The 14,136-nt window shown below is 31.4% G+C and overlaps 3 protein-coding genes across 5 annotated transcripts; all 3 read left to right on the top strand.

Moving 5' to 3' along the window:
• The first annotated feature begins 209 nt into the window (after window positions 1-209).
• LOC103862610 (ras-related protein RABH1c) lies at window positions 210-7,115 on the top strand. Of its 2 annotated transcripts, XR_004456312.1 has the most exons (7): window positions 210-822; window positions 1,089-1,159; window positions 1,263-1,351; window positions 1,468-1,585; window positions 1,676-1,766; window positions 3,955-6,692; window positions 6,852-7,115. XR_004456312.1 is itself a non-coding variant. In XM_009140302.3 (6 exons), exons 1-6 carry the CDS (start codon window positions 574-576, stop codon window positions 2,000-2,002), a joined length of 777 nt encoding a protein of 258 aa, XP_009138550.2. In that variant the 5' UTR covers window positions 210-573; the 3' UTR covers window positions 2,003-2,113. The 2 variants fall into 2 exon arrangements, 1 of the variants encoding a protein (XP_009138550.2); XM_009140302.3 differs by lacking the exons at window positions 3,955-6,692; window positions 6,852-7,115 and adding an exon at window positions 1,844-2,113.
• Window positions 7,116-7,298: 183 nt separating this feature from the next.
• Window positions 7,299-8,741, top strand: LOC103862608 (tubulin-folding cofactor C). Its single transcript, XM_009140301.3, has one exon. It carries the CDS (start codon window positions 7,507-7,509, stop codon window positions 8,578-8,580), a length of 1,074 nt encoding a protein of 357 aa, XP_009138549.1. The 5' UTR covers window positions 7,299-7,506; the 3' UTR covers window positions 8,581-8,741.
• Window positions 8,742-9,935: 1,194 nt separating this feature from the next.
• Window positions 9,936-11,837, top strand: LOC103862607 (adenylyl-sulfate kinase 2, chloroplastic). 2 transcript variants are annotated; one of them, XM_018657883.2, is made up of 7 exons: window positions 9,936-10,308; window positions 10,342-10,365; window positions 10,460-10,759; window positions 10,844-10,962; window positions 11,067-11,151; window positions 11,283-11,329; window positions 11,423-11,837. In XM_018657883.2, exons 1-7 carry the CDS (start codon window positions 10,134-10,136, stop codon window positions 11,522-11,524), a joined length of 852 nt encoding a protein of 283 aa, XP_018513399.1. In that variant the 5' UTR covers window positions 9,936-10,133; the 3' UTR covers window positions 11,525-11,837. The 2 variants fall into 2 exon arrangements, with proteins under 2 accessions (XP_018513399.1, XP_009138548.1); XM_009140300.3 differs by having other exon boundaries at window positions 9,940-10,365.
• Window positions 11,838-14,136: the final 2,299 nt, after the last annotated feature.

Genomic DNA, 14,136 nt, shown 5'->3' with positions numbered 1-14,136 from the left:
TCTCCAACCCCACTCTATTTTTCACTCTAAAATAGAGTTTAAAGTAAAAAATGCTCCAATGGTACTCTATTTCTCACTCTATGATAGAGTGAAAAATAGGTTTACTCCAAATATAGAGTAATTCGTTTGTTTTTTGTTTATTACTCTATTTTCTATTCTAAAATAGAGTACCATTGGAGCAAACTCAAACTCTATTATAGAGTTACTATTTTTTACTCTAAAATAGAGTAAGCCATTGGAGATGGTCTTAATGGTGTAATGTTTTAACTGAAAACGTCTTCTAAATCATAAAATCAATTTGTCTAAATATTTTATCTTATAATGCAACAACAACAATGTTTGCTAAAAAAAAAAAAAAAAATGCAACAACTACAGATGATAAAGAAAGGTTTTGATGATAAACCCCACTAAACGACATTAGAACGTGTTAGATAGAGATGATAACCCATCAAGGAAAGTTTTATTCACGCGCTTATATTTTTAAATAGTCCGCGGAGATAGTTGAATATTATTAGGTGGTTACGTTACATAATATTTGGCGCGTGGCGAAAGAAGCTTGTTGAGCTTTGTTGTATGCGACCGAGTCATCGTCGTCGTGCTCGCCCTCTCTCTCTCTCTTCTTGTTCAAGAGGAAGAAAGAAAACTTCTTGGAAAAAACTCGGATCTCTCTTATCAATCACTCTTTTATTCGGGAGCAACGTGAACATGGCGTCTGTTTCTGCTTTGGCAAAGTTCAAGTTGGTGTTCTTAGGAGATCAATCTGTGGGCAAAACAAGCATCATCACCCGTTTCATGTATGATAAATTCGACACCTCTTACCAGGTTCTACACAATCCTTCCTTTGATTGTTTCCTTTCATATTGTTTTTCTTGATTTCTTGGAAACTCTGTCTTGAATTGGTCAATCTTCAATGAAAAGTATTGGCCTTGTGATCTCTCTTTCTTATTGTTAATATCTGATCTGATTATCTCCTTATTATGATATCACGATCCATGCTTATGCTTTGTATTTATTTTATTTTTTTGGGATGTAACCTCTTGTTATTAAGGCTTTAATTGTGTGTGTTGTGTTGTGTTCCCTGACTGCAGCCTACCATTGGGATCGATTTTCTGTCCAAAACAATGTACCTCGAAGATCGAACTGTTCGCTTGCAGCTTTGGTGAGAGACCAAACAAGTATCTCATATCTGTTTTTTTTTTGTGTGTTTTCAAATGATATTAGAGATTTAAGACATGGATTCTATTTTTTTTGTTGGTTTTTAGGGATACGGCGGGACAAGAAAGATTCAGGAGTCTGATCCCAAGTTACATCAGAGACTCTTCTGTTGCAATTGTTGTGTATGATGTAGCCAGTGAGTCATTGCTTTTGGTTACTTCTTTAGTTCACCATGTTGTTGTGTGATGTGTTTATTTATATATTGTGTGTTATGTGTTCACCACTTGCGTGTTTTGATTACACGCTTTGCAGATAGGCAAACGTTTCTGAATATTCCGAAATGGATCGATGATGTACACAGAGAAAGAGGTGGTTCAGGCGACGTTATTATTGTCCTTGTTGGTAACAAAACTGATCTTGTTGATAAAAGGTAAAATACATAGAGAAAGAAGAACCAAATCTCAAGACTTATTTTTAAATCATAACATGCTTCTTCTTTATTTTGGGTAATGAAAAACAGACAAGTATCGATCAGTGAAGGGGAAGAAAAGGGTAAAGAGCATGGAGTGATGTTCATTGAGACCAGCGCCAAAGAAAATTTCAACATTAAGGTTATTATTAAATAGGACTTGAAATGTCTTATCTTTTTTGTCTGATTTCTCTCACACAACATGAGCATTTTTTGCAGGCTTTGTTCAGGAAAATAGCTGCAGCACTGCCTGGGATGGATTCATATTCGTCGGCGACAAAATCAGACGATATGGTTGATGTGAACCTAAAGAACACTTCAAGTTCATCACAAGGTGAGCAACAAGGAGGAGGTGGTGGAGGCGGCTGTTCTTGTTGATTTCATAAATTTAATTAAAAGCAAAAACATATTCCGTTTAAGACACATGTGAAGCCAGAAAAAAAAACAAACAAAAAGGATCAAGAAAGTTTTTTCTTTTGTGATTTTTCATTTTTTCTATCTTATACATACATTATATTATATTACAAACTATAGAATATGATGATGGAACTCCACATAAAGGAATTAATATGGGAGCTTTGGAGGAATATATAGAACTTACCAGACACTCAGATTTGACACTTGCGACAACTTCGTCATGATATAACAATACACAATTCCTTCGCAGCATGTACATATAGTTATTAAGGCCGATTTCAGAATGTAACCGATTAATAGAGTAAAGATCAATGCAACCAAATTCTATCACATGGATTTTGAAAATCTCATCGATATATAAGATATTTTGAAAGTTGACTCTTATGAGTAAAAATGAATAAAATTCATCTCTTAATAACACTAGATTTAGTTAGAATAAAAAAAATCAATAATAACTAAACTTTTTGAATAACAAAGAATTTGAATGGATTTTAAAAATTCTTAAACCAATAATAATGAAATTTCAAAATTTTCAAAGTTCATTAGAATTCGTCTCTTAATAACACTAGATTTAGTTAGAATAAAAAAATTAATAATAACTAAACTTTTTGAATAACAAAGAATTTGAATGGATTTTAAAAATTCTTAAACCAATAATAATGAAATTTAAAAAATTTCAAAGTTCATTAGAATTCATCTACCAATAAACCTGTAACAATAATAACTAAAGTTTTTGAATAACCAAAAATTTGAATGGATTTTAAATTTTTTTAAACCAATAACAATGGAATTTTAAATTTTTTAAAGTTCATTAGAATTCATTTACCAATAAACCCGTAAATAAAATTAGTCTCCCTCCACCCCCCCCCCTCCCCCCCCCCCTCAATAATTATCACAGTGTTTGATTTTTGTATGATATATTTCCTTATAAAAATAGTCAAATTCAAATCGTTAGAATCAATTTTTTTACCAAATTTATTAAGAAGAATAAGTTCGTTCAACGTATCCTTTTGATTTTTTTTATGAACTTACATCACCATTTTAACTATATAAAGGCCTATTAGCTCTCTCAACAGAATTCAACAACACCAAAACATAAGAATATTCACAACACTTTTATCTATACTAATACTTCAGAAACACTAAAAATGAACAAGATCAGATCCTTACTTTTTGTTAGCACCATCACAGTATTTATGTTATTGGCCATAACAGGTTAGTCAAGCATTCACATTATCATTATTCTCTCTCTTTTCGTAACCTTTGTCTGAAAGCATGTTTTTTAGCTTCTACTTATCTAAAATTATACACATCATTTCTCTTTTTTTTTTTAACTCATTAATGTGTTTAGTAAGTAATCTTTACTATTTAGCAGAACAAAGCGCAGCCGATGCTGATCTCTCATGTTTTGGACCATGTCCTGCTGATTGCAAACAATTTTGCTTGTCGAAAGGTTATGGTGACGGGTTATGTGAAGATTTTAGAGGCAAGCAGGATTGTTGCTGCACACCAGCAAAGAAGCAAATCTTTGAGAAAACAACACACAACTAAATGCATTTTTGACATCGTCTTTAATGTGTATGGTCAATATATTAAGAAAATCCCAATATAAGAAATATTTTTTAAGAAATTACAAGATATTGCTCCTCTTCTTTTCACGCATCAGGGTGCAAACTTAACACGTTATGTGTGAACATATGTTTGAGGTACGTAATAACGGGGGAGAAGACTGGTATTAACAAGAGTTTATTAAATCATATCACATATTAGCATTTAGCTCACTATGGTTAACACAAATCATATCTTTCTTCTTTCACATATGTCAATCTTGAACTTTTGAGCACTCCTAATACACATGAAACCCTTGTTTAAATAGGACTTGAAGTGTCTTATCTTTTTTGTCTGATTTGCAGGCTTTGTTCAGGAAGATAGCTGCAGCACTGCCTGGGATGGATTCATATTCGTCGGCGACAAAATCAGACAATATGGTTGATGTGAACCTAAAGAACACTTCAAGTTCATCACAAGGTGAGCAACAAGGAGGAGGTGGTGGAGGCGGCTGTTCTTGTTGATTTCATAAATTTAATTAAAAGAAAAAACATATTCCGTTTAAGACACTTGTGAAGCCAGAAAAAAAAAACAAACAAAAAGGATCAAGAAAGTTTTTTCTTTTGTGATTTTTCATTTTTTCTATCTTATACATACATTATATCATATTACAAACTATAGAATATGATGATGGAACTCCAGAGAAAGGAATTAATAGGGGAGCTTTTGAGGAATATATAGAACTTACTAGACACTTAGGGTCTGACTGGTGACCATTTGAGAAACAAGAGGAACGGATTAAAAAGGAATGTTCGGGAATAAAATAGCAGGAATGAAAAGAAATGGTTGTTCCTTATCACTTTTAACAAGAAATACTTTTGTTCTTTAATTCTCTACAAAAAAAAGAATGAAAGGGAATGAGAGGGAATTATTATTCCTTCTGAATGGTGATTTTTTTCAGGAACGTTAGGGAATGCATTATTCCTCGCCGTTCCCTGGTCACCATTCATACCCTTAGATTTGACACTGGCGACAACTTCGTCATGATATAACAATACACAATTCCTTCGCAGCAGGTACATATCTAATGTATTAAAACAGAAGTACAAATTAAGACTAACCCTTAAATTTGCACAATATTTACAATCTAATACCATTGAAATAATTAAATGAATCTATCTTTAAGTAATATTTATCTTTTCTAAAATTAATGAAGTAATAATTACTCCTACTTCTATGCTTTCCATGTCTTTTTCAAATTAATAAAATATTTCCTAAATAAAATTCATAATCAATTCAATATAATTTTTTTAACTTATCTATTTCACATTAACATTATAAACATCAGTGAATATAAAAAATATACACAAAATATTTATCTAACAATATAAGTTATATTTTGCCTCATTCTCCCCCACAAATCACGTTACTCTTTATTTTTTTTGAACAAATTCTTCTTCTTACCGATATAAATAGATCACATGCACCATTATATTATTTACCAACTTACCATGTATATAAAAGAATTTATTAGACATTATCGTAAAATTTTGATCTACAAAAAAATAAAATAAAACATTTGCATAGATGCACGAATTATATTTTAAAAATGGTGGTAATACAATTGACGGTTTACAAAACATAATAAAATTAAAAAAAAAACTAGAAAATTATTATGCTTATAAATGTTATTAAATAATTATTTAACATAGGTAAAATTTTAAAATATATACTATCACTTATTAAAAATAATTTATTTACAAAAGTAAAAGCAAACATCCGCAAAGTCATGGTTTAAATGTACATAAACTTAAGTCTATTTATAATTTCTTATCAGTTACATCAAATTTATATTTTCATTTTATTTTCTTACAAATTTAAATCTTAATTTGTATATGTTCCAAATTTGATAGAAGTTTAACAATAATTTTATTTACTTACAAATATTATAGCTAATGTATCATTTATAAATAGTTTGCTAATTCACAATTGTCTATTTTCGTACTTTTTATTTAAAAACTTTTTTCGCTATATATCTTAGTCATTGCTAATTCACAATTGTCTATTTTCGTACTTTTTATTTAAAAACTTTTTTCGCTATATATCTTAGTCATGGATCTAATTATATAAATGTTATATGTTTATATAATACCCAATATTGGTGATACATTTTACAATAAAATGCTAAAATATAAAATTAAGTACAAATATAGCATTTACATTTACATTTACAAATATGACTACATTTATAAATATATCATTAAATACAAACACAAATTAAATATTCGCGCGGTCTCTCGGGTCAAGTTCTAGTAGTTATTAAGGCCGATGTCAGAATGTAACTGATTAATAGAGTAAAGATCAATGCAACCAAATTCTATCACATGAATTTTGAAAATCTCATCGATAGATATGATAATTTGAAAGTTGAGTCTTATGAGTTAAATGAATAAAATTTATCTCTTAATAACAGAAGATTTAGTTAGAAGAAAAAAATCAATAATAACTAAACTTTTTGAATAACAAAGAATTTGAATGGATTTTAAAAATTCTTACACCAATAATAATGGAATTTCAAAATTTTCAAAGTTCATTAGAATTCATTTACCAATAAACCCGTAACAATAATAACTAAAGTTTTTTAATAACAAAAATTTTGAATGGATTTTAAAAATTCTTAAACTAATAACAATGGAATTTCAAAAAATTTAAAATTCATTAGAATTCATTTACCAATAAACCGGTAAATAAAATTAGTCTCCCTCCACCCTCAATAATTATCACAGTGTTTGATTTTTGTATGATATATTTCCTTATAAAAATAGTCAAATTCAAATCGTTAGAATCAATTTTTTTACCAAATTTATTAAGAAGAATAAGTTTGTTCAACGTATCCTTTTGATTTTTTTATGAACTTACATCACCATTTTAACTATATAAAGGCCTATTAGCTCTCTCAACAGAATCCAACAACACCAAAACATAAGAATATTCACAAACACTTTTATCTATACTAATACTTCAGAAACACCAAAAATGAACAAGATCAAATCCTTACTTTTTGTTAGCACCATCACAGTATTTATGTTATTGGCCATAACAGGTTAGTCAAGCATTCACATTATCATTATTCTCTCTCTTTTCATAACCTTTGTCTGAAAGCATATTTTTTAGCTTGTACTTATCTAAAATTATACATATCATTTTTCTCTTTTTTTAAACTCGTTAATGTGTTTACTAAGTAATCTTTACTATTTAGCAGAACAAAGCGCGGCCGATGCTGATCTCTCATGTTTTGGGCCATGTCCTGCTGATTGCAAACAATTTTGCTTGTCGAAAGGTTATGGTGACGGGTTATGTGAAGATTTTAGAGGCAAGCAGGATTGTTGCTGCACACCAGCAAAAAAACAAATCTTTGAGAAAACAACGCAATTGAACAACTAAATGCATTTTTGACATTGTCTTTAATGTGTATGATCAATATATTAAGAAAATCCCAATATAAGAAATATTTTTTAAGAAATTACAAGATATTGCTCCTCTTCTTTCACGCATCAGGGTGCAAACTTAACACGTTATGTGTGAAGATATGTTTGAGGTACGTAATAACGGGGGAGAAGACTGGTATTAACAAGAGTTTATTAAATCATATCACATATTAGCATTTAGCTCATTATGGTTAAGACAAATCATATCTTTCTTCTTTCACATATGTCAATCTTGAACTTTTGAGCACTCCTAATACACATGAAACCCTTGTTTATCAACAATAGAAGATGTGTTGGTATTGATTGTATCGACACCAACGTATAATTTCCACCAGAAGCTTTACAAAGCCATACGTTCTGTAGTTAATAGTTAGGCTTTACCCTTATTTTTCATACTTGTTCTGTTCCTAGCTTATTTTATATAAATATATGAAAACGCCGTCGTCACAGGACAAGACGCAAACAAACAAACAAATGGAAGAGGAGGACCCGAGATCCGAAACCGTAGACGAGGCATTGCAGAAGAAGCACAATGACATGCTCGAACGCTTCTCCGCTCGCCACCAAGCTCGTAAATCCGATTCAGCTTCCTCTTCCTCCACCTTCGAATCGACCTCCTCGTTCCTCTCCCAATTCGCCGACTCCAAACGATCAATCGAATCCCGAATCGCCGATCTACGACTCGCCTCCTCCTCGGAAGATTCATCCAAGATCAAATCCGATCTCGCGGAGGTCTCATCATCGATCGACGATCTCGAGAAGCTAGTCGCAGCCAACTCCTACTTCCTCCCCTCGTACGAAGTCCGATCCTCTCTCAGATCCGCCTCCGACCTCAAACAGAGCCTCGACGCCCTCTCCGCCGCCCTACTCCCGAAGAAGAAGTTCTCCTTCAAGTCCAAACAGTCTTCTTCCGCCGCCGCCGCTACAAAGATCCAGAAACGCGATCTCGTTTCTCCTCCAACAAACGTCGTCGTACGCGATTCTCCGGGATTCAGGAACAAACGAGGAGAGACTCTTTCGAAAAGCTTCAGATCCTCGTCGTCGATCGGAGAGTTCACGTTGTCAGATCTCGATTCGTGCCGAGTGCATTTGACTGGAACAGTCAACGCTCTCTTCATCCACCGGTTGAGGAACTGCAGCGTCTACACAGGTCCTGTGCTCGGTTCGATTCTGATTGATGACGTGGAGGATTGCGTTCTTGTGGCGGCCTCGCATCAGATTAGGGTCCATCGCGCCAAGAGGAGTGATTTCTATCTGAGAGTGAGGAGCCGTCCCATTATAGAAGACAGCAATGGAGTCAGGTTCGGGCCTTACTGTTTGGGCTACGGAGGGATCGAGGAGGATTTGAAGGCGGCGGGTTTGGAGGAGGAGACGGAGAGCTGGGCCAATGTTGATGATTTCTTGTGGCTCAGAGCTCTTCACTCGCCTAACTGGTCCATCTTGCCCCCAGAGGAAAGGCTTTCTTCGGTTTCTATTTCCGGACTAGGAGGAGATTCTTCTTGATCTCCAAATGATCGAATCTTGACTTGTTGTTTTAGGTTGTTGATTCTCATGGGCTTGAATCGTTGGAGAATAATTTGCTCAGTATCAGAATAATCTTTAACGACTATCTTAAAAGAGGTTTAGTTGTTCAATTAACCAGATTGTTCAAACGTTTTTGCTTCTTTGGTGGCTTGCCACTTTATATTTATCTTTACAATTTCAAAATACAATGGTCAGTGCAGGGTCAAAAACAGGGGACGTCAACACAGCAAAGCCTTTCATACACTTCTTTAGTCTTTTTAGATGTAACAGCAATGCTGAGCATGGGTACGTACTACTGCTACTATTGGACTACAAATACTAATTTATGAATGATGAGGCCCAATATAAATATCAGCCCAAATGTAGAAAACCCCATAGTGAAGATATGGAACCGCCTGCTTTGACTGTACTGTTCAGTGTTTACTAAAGCAATCAAACAAGTACCGCATACACAGTCAAACAAATATATTGGAACAACAAGCAAGACTCCAATAAAAACCAAAAGTAGGAGGAGTTGTAATTATAAATAAAAAGTAAAATATATAAATAGTTTTAGCTTATATAATCACATGGTTTCTTAATGGGTTTTGGTAGGTTGGTAGATGAAAACAAACAAAAAATATCAATCATTTCCCCAAAAGATTTGGTATCCAACAGTGACCCATACACACATACCAAAACCACTAGTTTTTTTACAAAATTTTAAATATTTATTATAACTCTGTTCCTAAATATAAGATGTTTAGGTAAAAACACACATATTAACAAAACTATTTTTTGTCTAGAAAATATCACTAAAACTATAAATTAATAGTATTCAACCAATTACAAAATAGACTATTAAAATATGATTGAGTACACAGTTTTTAATAAAGTAAAAAATACCTAAAAAAATAAAAACATCTTATATATTGGAACATCAAAATTTTATAAAACATCATTCTTTTAGGAACAGAGGGAATATTTTTTTAAACTAATTTGTAAATTAATTAGTTCTAATACTGAATACTCCCTCTGTTTCATAATAGATGAAGTTTTGGTTCTTTGCACACATATTAAGAAATTATCTTTTCTAAACAAAAAATCATTAAAATATAATTTAAAACTATTTTATTTAATTATAAACAAAAATAATAAAAACACAATTGGCTACACAGTTTTTAATAAAGTTAAAATTATCTAGATATGTGAAAACATCATCTATTATGAAACAAAAACAATCACCTAAAACATCATCTATATTGAAACGGAGAGAGTATTTTTTTTTTCATTTTCTTATGATGGAATATGTCCATGTGTTTATTGTGGACGAATTTATTGTTGGTACCACTAATCTCCTCACCAGTTTTCTTCCTCTGCCTGTTCCTCTTAACTCTATTTCTCTCTCTTTATATTTTTTTCAAATAATCCATCTTTCTTGTATATAATTTATATAAGCAGATTTGTTTCGTACATTGATTTTGTCAGAACTACAGAAACTGTTAACCCCAACACCGTCTGGGATCTGCAAGTTTCAGTAATAAAAAGTTCAAATGGAAGGATTAGCAATCAGAGCATCGCGACCGTCCATCATCTGCTCTCTTCCAGGTGTCGATGTCGGTTCTCAGCGACTGCCTCTAAGTGACGGTTTCCTCAGGCTCCCAACGTCATCATATGCTGCAGATAAGCCAAAACTAGTCGCGAAGTCTGCTTCTTTACATCCGATCTCCGCCGTTAATGTCTCTGCTCAAGCTTCCCTCACCGCCGATTTTCCCGCCCTTTCAGGTATTCTTTCACTTTAAAGACTCTCCTCAAATTGCTAAACCTAAGATGTTTTGTCTGAAAATGTCACAATTGTTGTTCTGTTTTTTTTTGGTAGAGACGAATGTGAAAGAAGAGAGAATCAACGGAGACAAGAATAAGCCAGAGAACATCGTGTGGCACGAGAGTTCCATTTGCAGATGCGACCGACAACAACTTCTTCAACAGAAGGGTTGCGTCATTTGGATCACTGGTCTCAGCGGCTCAGGGAAAAGCACTGTTGCTTGTGCCTTAAGTAAAGCTCTGTTCGAAAGAGGCAAACTTACTTACACACTTGACGGAGACAATGTACGTCATGGTCTTAACCGGGACCTCACTTTCAAAGCTGAGGATCGTACCGAAAACATACGCAGGATCGGTACAATCATTTTTCTTTTTTTTTGTTTCCAAAAATTATCAATAACTAATTGATCATGGTTGAAGGAATGATATTGAACTTCAGGTGAGGTGGCAAAGCTGTTTGCTGACGTTGGCGTCATTTGTATAGCAAGTTTGATTTCTCCTTACCGGAGAGACAGAGATGAATGCCGGTCGTTGTTACCCGAGGGAGATTTCGTGGAGGTGCTTATCGTCCGATCCTTTTATTTTTTTATTCATTTAATTTCATAAAATAGACGATATATATAGTATATTGATCATATTACGTATGATTAAATTGTTGTTAGGTTTTCATGGATGTTCCTCTGTCTGTGTGCGAGTCAAGAGATCCAAAGGGGTTGTACAAGCTCGCACGTGCCGGCAAAATCAAAGGTATTACATTTCAAACGGAGGGAATAATAACATTATTAAATACTTGCTGTTAGGCATAAAATGGATGTGGTTTTGAGATTGTAGTAGTAGTAGTAGTAAAAGATAAATACTGATTTTTTTTCTTGATTCAGGCTTTACTGGAATCGATGATCCTTACGAGGCGCCACTGAACTGCGAGGTTCGTAATATTTATTCTCAGTGATGTAGTCGAAGAATTTGATACGTAAATTTCTAAAATAGTATTTGATGTATCTTCGTATATTTTTTACAGGTTGTTCTGAAACACACCGGAGATGACGATTCTTGTTCACCACGTCAGATGGCTGAACATATCATCTCCTACTTGCAAAACAAAGGGTACCTTGAGGGATAAGTCAACTCTGAAAAATCAAAGACAAAAAAAACCCCCCGCAATTTGTCGAATTTAATTAGGTTTTATAAATGGTTAAATGGCTGGTTCCCTTAGAAGCTTGAGACTTGTTACAACGTCGTACGTCTTTCTTCGTCATACTATCATTTGTTCTTGAATTGCATCTATGTTTACCTCGGACCGAGAGGAAGGGAAAACAAATATTATTTATATTTCTAATAGCAATTAGTTAGTTAACTAAGAGCTGTATTTTGATTAATGTTATCGATTAAGTTGTATAATGTGTATTAATAAAACGCTCTTCGTTGTTAATTTATCTTAAATTGCCAATTAAAAATATGTGATTTGAACTCAACCCGCTAATCAACACATGACAAGCTTAAGTTAGTTAATGGTTGATTGATATATAGTAGTTCTTAAGACTTCATATGTTTAATTATATACAGTAGAACACTCTATAAATTAATAATGTTGGGACTTTAGAATTTTATTAATTTATAGAGATATTAATTTACAAAAGTTTCTTTATTTAGAATTTTTTTATTTTAAGATATATTTATTCTTAGATAAGAAAAATATTTGATTTTAGTGTATAAACATTAATTGTTATTCCTTGAAATTTTACATTTATATTATTTTATTATATTATTCGGTGTATATTATATATTTCATAGAACTTAAATGTGGTTTTAAACATAATATTACTAAATCTCATAAAAAATATTAAGTGTTAAGAAAATATAAAGATAATTCCATTGTGAATATAAAATATATAATATAATAATAAGTTCTTACTTATATAAAATATGTTTACATATAAATTATTAATTTATAATTTTAATGAGACCATATGTTTACATAGAATTTTCTATAAAAAAATATTATCTTATTATTTTATTGATTTATGTCAAATTTTGAACCGATCCAAGTTGGGACCGGCAAAATTTATTAATTTACAGATATTATTAATTTATCGAGTATTAATTTATAGAGGTTCTAGTGTATTATTATTCTTTAGGTGAAACCCTAAAACTTTTAAAACCATAATTTTTTTAAATGTGTTTGTTACATCAAAACATTATTTAGCATCTAGCCAAAAAGCAAATGGACTAATAGAATCATGTAAGAATAAATGGTCGAAAATATCAGACAAAATCAAAATCTTCACATAAACTCCTTAAAAATCATATAATAACTAGATTGAACTAATGATGATGGCATCGACTGATTGTGTGTGTGTGTGTTGCATTTAAGGGTATTTGTTTTACAAAAAGATATGATCAAAAATTACACGTATATACAAAAATAATTAAACGTAATGATGGTTTAAAGTATTATATAAAAATATGAAAGATTATTCTAAATATGTAATATACACATATTCTTATGTTTCAAACAATCAACATCAAGCAAGTCTAAATATCATATTGAATGGTTGTTAATATTAGTTTTTAGTTGTTGATAATAAACATTAAAAAAGATTATTATATTTTGAACATTAATATGAAGAGACATTGATATGTATATTCTACGTACTGATATGAACAATTTCATCACTCAATTCAAACATTTATTTACTAAGTAACTTACATTACATACAGCTATAGATTCTTTGGAACTAGCGTATAACTTTGGGTTTTAATGTACGAAACGTGAATTATCTTCTTCTTCTTTTTTAAGGCTGAAACGTGAATTATCTTGTTTCAGCGTTATGGGATTAGAATGTAAATCTTGCTTGGAGGGATAGATTTACGACAATGATAATAATATATCTTACATAAAAGACAATAATAATATTACCAAATAATCATGAAACAAAGTAAGCAAAAGAATTTTACCAAAAAAAAAAAAAAGTAAACAAAAGAAGAAGTTAGGTCAACCCAAATTAAAAGGTGACCAGAAGTTCTATATTTAAAAAATCAAATTATGGTGGAGTTTGTGAAATTTGACAGGTGAGGTTCGACGGATGGCGCACGTTTTTCTTAAGTTCCTGCATGTAAAATATCATAGTAATTTTTCTTTTAAAATTGTGATGTATATTTAAATATCTCATGGTTAATAGTCATATAAGATAAGATAATAAAAATGATTTTTAAAAAGTAAGTTTAAAAATTGCTTGATAGTATTTTTTTACTAAATTTGTTTCTTTTTAAAAATTCTAAACACAAAGTATTTGTAAAATAATTTATCTAATACTAATTTTCCTTTTCTAAAATCCTAAAGAAATGATAACTATAAAAAATATTGGGAAAATTGTTTTTTTAGAGCAAAAAAATAGTAACTATGTCTCTTTATACTAATATATACTACTTTATGTTCCATTAGACTAATTTTTTTTCAAAATGGCAGTAATGTGCTTAAAATTGTAATTTTTTATTCCTTTTTTATTTTTTTTTATTTTTTTGTTCCTTTTTCGTTTTTTTATTTTTTTTTTAAAATTGATTTTTTTTTTCAAAATATAAAAGTGAATATTCCCAAATATTTTGTTTCCATATTTTTAGGAACTGATTTCTTATCCGTAGAATACAACTAATATGTAGAAATCGGTTTCTAAAGTTTTTTAGAATTATAGTAATATTTAGATTTTGATTTCTACATGTTTTAGATTTATAGTA

This window comes from Brassica rapa, chromosome A03 (assembly GCF_000309985.2).
Source record: "Brassica rapa cultivar Chiifu-401-42 chromosome A03, CAAS_Brap_v3.01, whole genome shotgun sequence".
NCBI classification, from domain to species: Eukaryota; Viridiplantae; Streptophyta; class Magnoliopsida; order Brassicales; family Brassicaceae; genus Brassica; species Brassica rapa.
The sequence above is the reverse complement of the archived record's forward strand: the minus strand, read 5'-3'. Positions and strand labels throughout refer to the sequence as shown.